General features: G+C 42.7%; 1 protein-coding gene across 2 annotated transcripts; it reads left to right on the top strand.

Annotated features, from left to right (window-relative positions):
• Positions 1-1,308: 1,308 nt before the first annotated feature.
• Positions 1,309-9,763, top strand: LOC6583373 (T-box transcription factor TBX3). 2 transcript variants are annotated; one of them, XM_032731580.2, is made up of 5 exons: positions 1,309-1,772; positions 3,229-3,385; positions 7,075-7,342; positions 7,431-7,568; positions 8,819-9,763. In XM_032731580.2, the coding sequence occupies exons 1-5, from the start codon at positions 1,682-1,684 to the stop codon at positions 9,614-9,616; spliced, it is 1,452 nt and encodes a 483-aa protein (XP_032587471.1). In that variant the 5' UTR covers positions 1,309-1,681; the 3' UTR covers positions 9,617-9,763. The 2 variants fall into 2 exon arrangements, with proteins under 2 accessions (XP_032587471.1, XP_043866011.1); XM_044010076.1 differs by lacking the exon at positions 1,309-1,772 and adding an exon at positions 2,964-3,174.
• Positions 9,764-12,743: the final 2,980 nt, after the last annotated feature.

Here is a 12,743-nt window from a genome sequence, read left to right as displayed (position 1 = left end):
TAATATTTTATATAATAGACATAATTGCACGCACATGTGTATGTGTAGGAATAATAGGCATATGTATGTGCATATCTATGTCAATGATATGGAAATAATTTAATAATTATTTTCTCAGATTACTCTTTATTAATTTATCATTGAATGTTGAATTTGGTCTTTTTTTTTATTTATTTAATTATTATTGATGATTATTTGAACATCTATAGCTGTAAAATCCCCCACGTAACGACCGCCATGGACATACAAAATGTTCATCTGCCTTCCGCTGGCCGCCTTCGCACCAATGCAATCGAATCGAAACGGCCAGCAAATTTGTAGACGACATGAGTTTCCGCAGCTTAACAAATGTTTTGTCAATCTCGAAAAGGTCAGAACGAGGAGATACAATTAAAGAAGATGAAGAAGAGGAAGAGGGAAATACTATAATCAGCCAGCTGCATCTGCAGTGCCGAGCTCGATATCGTGCTCGAGTAGGAGATTCAGTCCATATCGGTGCTCGGGGTACATGCGTATGCCGCCATATCAATGCCGCCGAATGACGCAGCGTCAAAACCAAAATCAAAAAAAATGAACAGCAAAACGGCAGCCACAGCAGCAGCAACTGTGGCGAAGACAAGAGGACCACCATGATGGCAGAGGCTACAAATGGGCAAAGCATAAATAAGTATAAAAAAAAGATGCCAAATGGAAAAAAAAGGAAAACTCTAAAAAACAATTTCGATCATGGTGTATAATTAAAAGGCAACACCACGCCAACACACACACACACACGCACACACATACACCAACACAGACTCAGTCAGTAGTATTGGAGGAGCATGTGGTTGTCTGCTTCAGCTGGAGCGGCTGCTGACTGTGCAACTTCGCACTTCAAAATTAAAAACAATTAGAAAGAGCGAGCGAGTGACAGAGAGCGAGAGAGAGAGAAGGACGGAGAGCGCTGCCTCTCTCTTAAGCAATCGATCTGTTGAGGGCGGAGCTAACAATGAGCGACAAAAAACGTCTGCAGCTGGTGTCAATTTCAAAATGGAGGCGCTAACAAAGCGAGCGAGTGCTGAGTGAGAGACAGAGACGGCATGCTAGCTACTCATTGTGCACTCTCGCTGCGGTTTTGCAGCCAATCACAGTGCTGTTGAGGGCAACCTGCAAGAGGCCTGAGATCTGAGCTGAGCTGCTGAGCCGCATTCACAACGGAACAGATCTTGCAGGTAATGTCGATCAATGGCTCGAACTCGTCAAGCTCGTTTTCGGTCAACGGCAACGACGGCGGCGGCGGCGGCGGTGGCAACGGCGACGGCGGCAGCGACATTTTGTCGAACTTGCTCAGTTGAAATGCGAACTTGGCGAGCGCAAGACGCGAGCGTCGGTAAATCTTTGACAAACTCGACTAGACACGTTTCCAATTCCCAACCAGTTGTGGGCATAATCAAATTAACACCCACACGCCTATGAGACATTTGCCATAGCTACGCCACTTTGCCAGCTGTGATTTGCATAATTGACGCTAATCGAATTCGCCTCGTGGCCCGCACAATAGAACTGAGAGCTCATGCTGACAGCTTTCGTGTGTTGTTTTGTTGTTATCTGTGATTGAATTGTGCCAAAAGTTAAACAAATTATTAAAGTGTGAAATCTGTTTACCAACATATTGTGCCCACCACCTAAATCTATTTAAATCATGATCACCATGAACGAGCTCGTCGATCTGCGAATGCAGCAGCACATCGCGCACGAGATTTATCGCCACCAGATAATGCAACGTATTCCGGGTAAGTGCAGCTGTCCCCCCACACCCCGCGCTCTAGTTGTGCATTAGCCAAGGCGCCATTTTGTCACTGCCGGCGGCACAAGAAATCGTTACCAAAGCTGTTAAGGATCATTAGCTTTAATGACAGCCACATTTGGCTTTGTCGCATTGGGGCATATCAGCGGGCATTCTCGCTATTAGCGCTTTTATGACCACTAACCCATAAAGCTGACCAATATGGCAACAGCTTTTGTCGATTTTGCATAAACAAATGCGATAGATCACAGCGGGGCCGCCGAGGTAGCACATGATAACAGCTGCTGGAGCCGCCATAACTCAGCAGGGAAGTCACTTAAACACAGTCTGCATTTAAACTGTGTGCATTATCATATGGCAAATACCACAAATGAGATTTGCATAGATCTAATTACAACGAAAGCTAACTGTAATCTTTAATATATACTGTATAATAGTTGTAAAAAACTAGCAATTCTACATACTATGAATTAGAAAGGTTTGAATTTTAATTTGATTAAATATCTCTCGCAGTTTGTTTTTATACTATATAACTACATAAATAACTGGATAAATATACAGTACAATCCGATAATACCGACGCTCAAGGGACTGTCGATATACCCGGAAGAGGCTAAAAATACAATTGCTCATATAATTTTGTCTTGGGACCAGAATTTTCATCGCCGTTAACCGTACGGATGCTATAAGCGGAGACGTTATATCCGAATTCTATTGCATATAACTAAAATTGTTTAGAGATCTTGACTATTTCATGAACTCTACCAATTATACCAATTATATCTAATATATACAATTTTTAAACTATTTGTTTAGAGTTGTATATATAACTAAATGGCTGACAATTTCTGGAGATCTTAACTATCAATAAATTCTACCTACAATACCATGAAATACATAAACTTGAATTAAAGTCTAATATTTTTTTGTATTACTTTAGACTTTATTATATACTCTACAATATTAATATAAAAAGTTTAGGCACATACCAAGAAATATCATTGAATAGAAAATCTTGAATTCCAATACCTATCAATTTTTCTCATATCTAAACAATTTAGAGCTACATATATGTTACTTTAGTGCTCTCTGAAAAGAGAAAATGCTGGATTTTTCTAGAGGACTCAACTATCACAGTATACATACATATGACTAAATAAATACATATCCTCGCATTCTAATGTAAACATTACACTTGGCTTAGTGTGTTCAATTTGATTTGGAACTAAACAAAATTTGCATTATAGACAACAAGACTTAAACTAACTTATTTCTACTTAGTTCTATTAGCTGTCTCTCGCTGAGTATAATTCAATTTTCATATAATTCATTTCAAAGTTTGCACGTAGCTCATTTTACATAGAACAATGTCGTATATTGTTTTCATTGTGAGCACTTTTTACTCAAACCCAATTCATATTGTATTTCCCCCATCCATGCAGATCCATTTCCACCGATGCTGCCCATTCCGATGCCGCGACACGTGATAATGCCCCCGCGCGTCTCGCTGCCCGGCGTGGAGATGACGCTGCAGAACGACGAGCTCTGGAAGCAGTTCCATCAGATTGGCACGGAAATGATCATTACAAAGAGCGGCAGGTAAGGAGCCCGAACTAAATATATACATCGAAACAATCAATATGCCTGAAATGCAACGCCAATAAAATGTTTTCGAGCATTTTTGGTAAATAAAAAATAAGAGTCGGGAGTCGGGAATGCATGTACCTTTCGAGTCGCGCCCAAAACAACTTTTGGAATGTAATGAAAGTGGCTGCTCCTCGGCCGATGCATTAGCACGCATGTGAAAAACAATACCCGAAAAAAATCAGACGGGAAAAAATACGCTGGGTAAAGAAAAACAATGTGCATTCATTGCCAATGGCGTTGGCACTTAAAGCGCCGCCAGCGCCGAGCTGTTAGCTCTCATCAGTCAGCACTTAGCCTCAGTCTCGGCCTCAGCCTCAGCGTCAGCCTCAGTCTCAGCTTCAGGCTTGAGGCTCTTCGTCAACATCAACATCGACGATCGACGATCGACGTCGGCGCTGTTAAATGCTCATTAGATGCAGGCGCCTGCGAAATTATTTACAGGGACGTCGCGACAACAATTTTCACAGGCAAACAAAGCGGCGGAAGGATGCAGGCTGCTGGCTGCAGGATGTGAGAGGCATTGGTGGCCAGGTACAGGCGGCCAGCAATCAAGTATCAAGTAGTATCTCGGCCGAGGCGTAAAACGAACAAGTTCAGTGCCACTTCGCGTGCGCCGCATTCTTTGCATGATGGAGGAAACTCGGGCACGGAATATCAAAGCGCTGGCCCAATCGCCCATAGATATTGTATCTTGTAGCTGTATCTCTCGAGTGGTAGTTGTAGTTGTAAACTACCTAAAAGTGTCCGGCACTTGCTCAAATGTGCGTAAAGTGGCGTCATCGTAATTTATTGTAGGCCTAGTATGGACAGAGAGCTCAGTGTGACGTCCTCTCGGTCTCTTGGCCGGTCGGCGTTCTTAAGAGGGAGCGAATGCGATGCCTCATGGCTTGACCTGCTGCTGCTGCTGCTGATGTTGCTGCTGATGCCGCTGATATTGCTGCTGCATGTGGCATAAATCTTCGCGTCAAGGATACTTTGTCGTCATCTTCGTTGCTCGCGGCGTTTTTTATTGTGGCGCCTGTCTGCTGTCCCGGCTGCAGCCTCAGCTGCACTTGCCCTCGAATTTGTATTCTTATTCAATTTCGTATCGGTATCTGAGCGTTGCGCGTTCAGAGTGACCACAGCTTGTCCACATTGTCGACAGATACGAGCAATTTCACACTTTTGCCGGCGAGATGCACAAGTGGCGATAAGATCGAGATACAGGAACTCGGAGCAGTCTTTGAGGCACTGAGAGATTCCCTTCTCATTAGCATAAACTTTTGGGACAGTTGCAGACAGTTAACTCTTTCTCCTTTCATACACACATACATACATATATGCCATGAATTATTCATAAAGTCTGCGTATTAAATACTTTTTATGCCCATCAAAAATGTTTTATGTGAAATGCAGCCACAGAGACAGACAACGATGGCGACTCTGTAGCCCCTGTGCGTTCAATCGATTTGAATTTTTAATGATAAGGCGCCACAGTGCCACCGTGTGGTATGCTCTGTGTGTGTGTGTGTGTGCGTTTGTGTCTTTGGATGCCCAACGCCAAGTGGCGCTCATAAAAACTAATTAGTTGCCTGTCCCAACTGTTCCATGCCCTGGCCCGAGTCAAATGCTCATAGATTGCATCGCTTTTCGGTTCGCATGGGTGGCAAATGTGCAGACGGCCATAAAAGATAGATAGATAGAACAAAGCGTATCACAGAGCGTATAATGCATGAGTTTTTCAAACTGAAATCTCTCTGTCACGAAGCTTTTAGTGCGGCCCATGAGAATCGCATAGCGCGGCCCAACACACAAACCCAACTAAATGAACTGAAATGCAATCGGACACACGGCGTAATACCGGTGAATCACGTTAAAGCGTCGCTGCTGACACTTCCATGTAAAATGAGTAAGAGAAACTCTGAGAAGGGACCCACCTGAGAGCAGAGATAGCAACAAAGTAGTCTATGTGACATTATTTTGGATCAGGAATTTACGGGAAATATATATAAAGGATCATTTGTAAAATACAAAATTAATTGGAATATTATTTCTTGTTTCAAATGAAAATCACGTGCATCAGGCTAATAAAAATAGTGGAAATGGACCAAAAGAATAAATACAAGCAATTAATTTGTATATCAATTATGATTATTTCATGTTTATATTATGAAATAATATAAGCCTTTATTTCTTGCATTTTTTGTTAATTATTTTTATTTAAAAAATTTCTCGTTTCTCTATTATGTAATAAAACTAATCAGAATAATTTTTCAAATACAAACAAAAATTTAAAACACAAATATTATACTCTGAATTAATAAACGGAATTATCTATCAAATAAAATAAAATGGGTCGCTAGATTATTTACGATTGTAAATAAATAATGCAAAAATGCAGTTCTTGAAAACTTGTGTTTATCATCCCATAACATTTTTAATATATTTTCAAATAAAAGAACTGTATTGTCATTGTCCTTAAAGTACAAAAATTAAGTTTATTATATAGTTCATAATAATGGATCAGGATCCATTTAATTTTTTTTATTCATTAACTAAGCAATGCTTTAGGTAATTTATTGCTGCTGTGGGCAAACGCAGAATGTTACTTTATGAATGAGAAACCTCTAAGCAAAGCCAGAGAAATACATACATACATATAAATTCGAGTTTGAATTCATTATGCGAATCATTAGTCTGCTTCTAACACAATATCAATTTCAAGGTCTCTCGCTGATCGATACTATCGAATTTGAATGCTCGATTCTAATCAGCATACCCGATGTTCACCTGGATAGTTTCAACTGCACCTGTTTGACAGCTAACTAAAAATACTCTAAAATGCCACAGATATATTCTTTGGTTTTCTGTTATTTGTTTGTTCTCTACACAAATGCCTGCATTTGTTAATTATGCGGAGACGCGCCAAAGATCAATATCTTAACAAATCGTTTGTCAAAAATGCACGAGAAGTTCTCCAACGACAACAACAACAACAACAACAACGTCTACAAGCAGAGCATGAAAAAATGGGCAAATTGAGAATGAAATTCTAAACCGCACGAATGTCGAAATATTTGGCCAAGCGTCGCAGTTGCCTCCGCTGCGATCTAATGAAATTCAAGAAAAACGGACAAAAACACACAGAAAAGGAATCAAATTAAATGTAGGCAAACGCAACGCAGTCGAGTTAAATTAATTAATCATCGCGCAGAGCACAGACGAAACCAAAAAACAAAGCTGAAAAGGCATTAAAAATACAAAATCATTGCCAAAAAGCAAAAACAACAACAACAACAATTCGAATGCTGAGACTCTAAACAACGTAGAGAACATTTTGAGGCTGGCGCCAAGCGCACTGGCCACCTGCTGCGCCTCTGTGGCAGAGGCAGTGGCAGAGGCGCAGGGTCGGAGCGATCCTTGTTAGCACAGCGCACACACAGAGCCAGCGATATGGACGATATCTGGATCTTTATTTGTTCCTTTCTGTTTGCCCTTTTCGGTGCGTTTGCCTAGGCTAATTACATGGGCCACGAGCAACTCACAATTAAATATTTGTAACGCCCCCAAAGGATGCCTCAATTCGATTGCATTTTCATTTGACCCTTGTTGACTTTATTTGAAACTCTCCCTGACCCTCTGACTCTCTTCTCTGATTGCAGACGCATGTTTCCCTCGATGCGCCTGAGCGTCTCAGGCCTGGAGGACGAGACCAACTACTGCATCCTGCTCGAAATGGTGCCCATCGGCGACTGCCGCTACAAGTTCTCCGGCTCCCAATGGGTGCCCGCCGGCGGCGCCGAGCCCCAGAGCCCACAGCGCATGTACCTCCATCCGGACAGCCCGGCTACGGGCGCCCACTGGCAGGCACAGCCCATACTCTTCAACAAGGTGAAGCTGACGAACAACACGCTGGACAATAGCGGTCATGTGAGTGCCTCCCACCAAATGCAGTGCGATGTCAGTTAGTCAATCTAATGTCATTTGCTCTCTCTTTCACTCTACTTTACTCAAGCAGATCGTGCTGGCCAGCATGCACAAGTATCAGCCGCGCTTGCATGTGATACGGACCGCAGATCTGGCGCAGATTCCGTGGGCGCCACAGCAGGCCTTTGTGTTTGGCGAGACAGAGTTTGTGGCCGTGACAGCATACCAGGTAAGTTCAAAAGCAAAACAGAAATAAGCAAGAGTGCTCCCGTCGAAACTGATCGACTAGCAGATACCCTAAACACAGCCAAGAACTGATATTCCAATCATTCTACGTTTCCATTATGTATGCATAGCACATACATATATGCAATGGGACATGACTAGAACAAATTATTTGTTCTAAAAATTTTCTTGAAGAGAGACTTTCTTAGTATAACTGAGGACCTAACAAATATATTAATATAAATGCAGTTGCTACAAATCTAATATTCAAATATTCATCAAATAATCCTACAAAGTACATTGAAGATCTATAACTTTAGAGGTTCTCAGGGAAACGAACAGTTATTGATTTTGGTCGATAGCAAAAAATTGGAAAGCAATTGAGCTATCCAAAATATATGACGAATTCTCACTGCTCATGTTTATTTATTATTTAACTCTTTAGTTTTACGGCCTTACGGCTTCCGACAGACCCCTAGATCGACCCTGCTCGTCGCCCTGATAAAGAAAGTATATATACTTCATGTGGTATGCCACGCCTTCTTCTGCCTGTCACATACATTTACACAAAACTATTATACCCCGATTTCCCATTTTCAATGGATTCAAGGCATAAACTCAGAGAGAGAGAGAGAGAGAGAGAGAGAGAGAATGCATAGTTAGTTTGGAAGATCAGAAATTGCCAATTCATTGAGTTGGGCACACTAATTGGTTAATTTCGGCAACGATCGCTCACGCCGTGGGCAGCCTGACCAACGTCTCAAATTAGCATGCAACGCCCTTTGTCTACAAATGCCACAAGTGGCCCGGGCGGGCGGCCTGTGTCACGTTGCCTGTGTTGTTGCTTGTTATTTTAGGAAGTTGGATAGCCACATCCTTTTGACTCTTGCTGTGTTTTTGTCTATGTCTGGGCCCATTGACAGCGCCGGCAGGTCGCCAGTCCTCCGTCTGTCAGTCGGCAGTCTGGGCTCTAATTAGCGTGATCACTTCCACCAGATCATCCTCACAGAGTTGTCAAGTCATGACTCCAAGGCTCAAGTAGACGACTCCTTGGCAGCGGTGTCAAGTGGCCCTGTTACTTAACGCCAGCTACTGGCCGTTGCTTCAAAGATGATGATGTGATAGTGACTCCGTCTGTCTCCGTCTCCGTCTCCGTCTGCGTCAACAACTGGCAATTGTCATATTTCATGCAATTTACAACGATAGTGTAACTGGTGCTACATTGACTCCTTATCCTTTTGCCTCTTTCCGCAGAATGATCGCATCACGAAGCTGAAGATCGACAACAATCCGTTTGCGAAGGGCTTCCGCGAAACGGGACAGTCGCGCTGCAAACGCAAAATGTCTTCATCGCCAACCGATGATGATCAAGATTTGCCTCAGACGCATTCGCAGTCCTCTGGCTCGCTTGACATGTCGCCAGGCAAATCCACGACGACAGCAGCAGCAGCAGCAGCAGCGGCGGCGGCGTCAGCGGCAGCGACAGCGACAGCCGAGGCAACATTCACATCGAACAACAGCGAGCAGGATGGGCCGCAAATTAAGCGCCTGAGATCAAATGGTTCCGCCTGTTCGTTATCGTCATCGCTCGATGGCGCTGAGCCAGTTGTCGGGCCTGGCGCCAGCTCCTTGGGCTCGCCCCCTGGCGGCGCCAACTCCGCTGCCACCGCCTCGTTCATGCAACATTTTCAGCAGAACATGCAGACACTGCTGCGACCCTCGCTGGTCGATCTCGCCTGCACCTACTTCGGCCGTCCCGCACATGAATACAATGGAGCGACGCCGACGTCGCATTTGTATCCGCCAACGTCCATTTTGCAAACCGCATTGCCAGCACTTCCGGCCCTCGCCTTGCCTCACAGCATTTCCGTTCAGCACACTGACGAGGAATCGACAACGGACGATGCAGAGCTAGATGTTGGCAGCGAATCAGCAATGACAACACCAACAACAACAACCACGCTACAGCAACATCAACATCCTCCGCCCCCCGAGGCACCCACCAAGCGAAAAGGTTTCAGCATATCTGCAATTCTAGGCGGAGGGAGCTAGTTGCAACAGCCTGTGGCAACCTGAGAGTGCCGAGCTAATGCCTTTGATATTATATAGTGTACAAATGTAAGCTGAACTTTGCCTGATTAGTCCATAAGCTAATGTTAAGTTTGCCTAATAAATACTTCTATATATTTAATAAAATTATTTCATTAATATTTAATTTTAATCATCGGAGTGATGGGAAATTAAATTCTAATTAAATGCGTAAGTAACTATGGATTGACATTCGTTCATAAATAACAACGGTCTTGAACGTCATCTATCTTGTATACATTATAATAATAAAACTTCATATATATAATGTGCATATACTATTGAATATTTGTCATTATAGGAAAATAAACAAACATTCACATATTTTCTATATTATCAAATGACCTTATATTTATAGAATTTCATAATAGTTGGAGTACATACAAAATTAAAGCTGGATAATATACATATGCATACATATAACTAAATACAAAATTGTGTGACTATAGATCTACGGATTTAAAAGATGTAATTTTATAACTGAAGGCAATGAAACGGGAATAGTTCTATATTCCTTTAAACAACTCGATATGTTTCATAAAAACCCACAAAGAAATAAAAGTCTTTAGTCCTTAAAGGTTCTGAGATTGTCGGACGGATGGATAGATAGACGACAGACGTCATAAATGTACATAAGACTTTATGTGAACTGCCACGCCTCCTTCTGTCTCTTACAAAAAATTGTACTCCACCATTTTACCCTCTTTCTCATTTTCAATGGGTTCACTATAAATCTTAGAATAGATAAATTCTTATTTGAATCCCTTTAGGCATCCATGTAATCGTACGGATATAATTGATAGTGTCTAGTTATCTATCTTATTATGCATTAAATAAATAGTTCTTACATAATTTCATAATTAGGAATAAAAAGAAACGAAAAAATAACATCGACAAAAGTGGAGGAGCAGAAAAGAAATCGTATTTGAATTGTAGATAGATATTACTATGGTTATAGATATAGATAAATAAAAATTACATCAGTTATCAAGAAATCCACATGACTTATGAATATATATCCATACCTTTCTAATATTTATGACTACATTAATAAAAGTCTCTGCACTCGAAGGCGCCTCTTAGATTATTGACTTACTTAATGCAAGGAGATCCCAAGTATTTAGGACAGACAGCCTAAATACCTTTTGGCTAATTGGCAGATCTAAAGGATGCTTCATAGCTAGCACGCCCCTACACTTTGCTGTAGGTAAATGAATATGTTGTCAGTCAGTTGGGATTTTATCGGTGGTGCACCATCTAGCAGCAGCAGCAGCAGCAGCAGCAGCAGCGGCAGCCAGTAGACGCAACTCAAATCACAACTTCCGCTTAACATTAATCCCAACCAATTTACAAGATAAACGCTAGAATTTCAACAACATCATCAGCCGACGAAGATGACGCCGGTGGTGCAGCATCCATTAGCTACACTGCACCAACGGACTGGGACGCGCAGCAGCGAGTGGCCAGAACATAATTTGTTTGCAATTAAATAGCTCGACAAGGCATGAAATTCGGTTGCAGCCCAATGAGAATACTCTGGAGACTCATAGTGGTTAAAGATGTTTATGAAATGGGCAGAGACTGAGACTAAGGGCGACGGCGGCGTCGGCGGCAACAGCAGCAGCCAAGAAACAAGAAAACAAGAGAAACAGACACATTTCGTTATGTAAGCTGCAGTTGCTTGTTTTTGTAGTTCCCTAGTTTATTTCGATGGCCAATGATGAAGTTTACGATGACATGCGTCACCACCCACGTCTGAAGTCGAACAGAGGATGTCGAGGGAGGCGTGTGCAGACGTAGTCTCCGGCCAGAGGACGGCTAGCAAAAAATGCAGAAGAAGAATATATAGAAAAAACTAACAATTTCAATTTACCACCAAATCGATTTCTAAATTGTACTCACCAGGGAGCAGCAGCAGCAGCAGCGGCAACTGCAGCAGCGGGCTGCGGTTTTATAGCGCACCGAACGGGTGACAGATGTCGCTCTGGCTGTGTTGACAGGCGCAAGGTTGTAAGTGCATTGAATGCCTCATTAAATAGCTAGAACTGCGTAAGCGTCTGCGTCTGCGTCCGCGTCTGCGTCTACGTCGGCGTCTGGCAGATGTCGCAGGTTGTGCGGCGTGTGCGTAATTAATGCATTTGGCTGTTGTATTTTACGGCTCGACATTTGTTGTTGCTTTTTGTGTGCCCCATGAAATTAGATACACTGTGTCGCTGCAGCCAATTGCTGTTGTGTAAACACAAAATGGGGAGCCACCCGAACAACGACGAATCCAATACCATTACCGATTCCTAAACGAAAGTTAATTGCTTGACTGCCGGCGAACAAAAACAAGTGCTAATGTGAAAGAAAAACGTTTTACGCGTGGCATCAGTCATTATAAAGAAAAACTCAAATAGCGCGCCTTGTGACATCAAGCGAGACATTTTCCACTCCTTGCCAAATATGTAGATGCCATTGCAGTTGCGCACACGATTTTAATTAGGAGTAAAGGGAAAATGGTGGGGAGAAAAAAGGTTACCATATTTGTGTTTAGTATTTGATTCGCTGAACGAATGAAGCGGCTGACCACATTGATCCCTCGCCGAAAATAAACATATTTTGTAGGCCAGAAGAATGCAACAAAGGTCGGCAGCAGGAAGATAGCTCAGCGTCGTGTCGCCGGAGCCAAGCCATAAATGCCAAATCTCTCATAATCTATGCATGTGCATAGATGTACCTTTTCTTTCGCCTTTCTCAAGCGTAGTCCTAAGCCGTGGTTTTAAACTAGAGCGGAGCCAAGCCCACTTAGAAGCCTGCAGAGCAGTTTATGCAAATGGGCTCACATATGGGCCGGGCGCGAGACCGCGTCCGCGTTTGTGTCCGAGTCCGGGGATGGGACAATTAACAAAGAGTGTAATTTTTCGATCGTAGCGTGTGAACAATGGCACAAACAATTACCGGATAATAAAAATCCACCCACACACATGCAGGCAAACGGCAAAGGTTTGCCGGACCGATTCGACCCATGCTTCATTTCTGCAATTCCATGAGAACAATTCAAAGTAGCAACACCAACAATGCCCGCTGTCAAGTGCGTGTGCTGCTCTCT

The sequence above is a fragment of the Drosophila mojavensis genome, unplaced genomic scaffold, assembly GCF_018153725.1.
Source record: "Drosophila mojavensis isolate 15081-1352.22 unplaced genomic scaffold, ASM1815372v1 contig_74, whole genome shotgun sequence".
NCBI classification, from domain to species: Eukaryota; Metazoa; Arthropoda; class Insecta; order Diptera; family Drosophilidae; genus Drosophila; species Drosophila mojavensis.
The sequence above is the reverse complement of the archived record's forward strand: the minus strand, read 5'-3'. Positions and strand labels throughout refer to the sequence as shown.

What these genes read in the sequence shown, in the direction of transcription:
- LOC6583373 (XM_032731580.2), top strand. Translation starts at nt 1,682, where the DNA reads ATGATCACCATGAACGAGCTCGTCGATCTGCGAATGCAGCAGCACATC. An exon ending in GATAATGCAACGTATTCCGG is followed by an intron (nt 1,773 to 3,228) that starts GTAAGTGCAGCT and finishes CCATCCATGCAG; the next exon opens with ATCCATTTCCACCGATGCTG. An exon ending in ATCATTACAAAGAGCGGCAG is followed by an intron (nt 3,386 to 7,074) that starts GTAAGGAGCCCG and finishes CTCTGATTGCAG; the next exon opens with ACGCATGTTTCCCTCGATGC.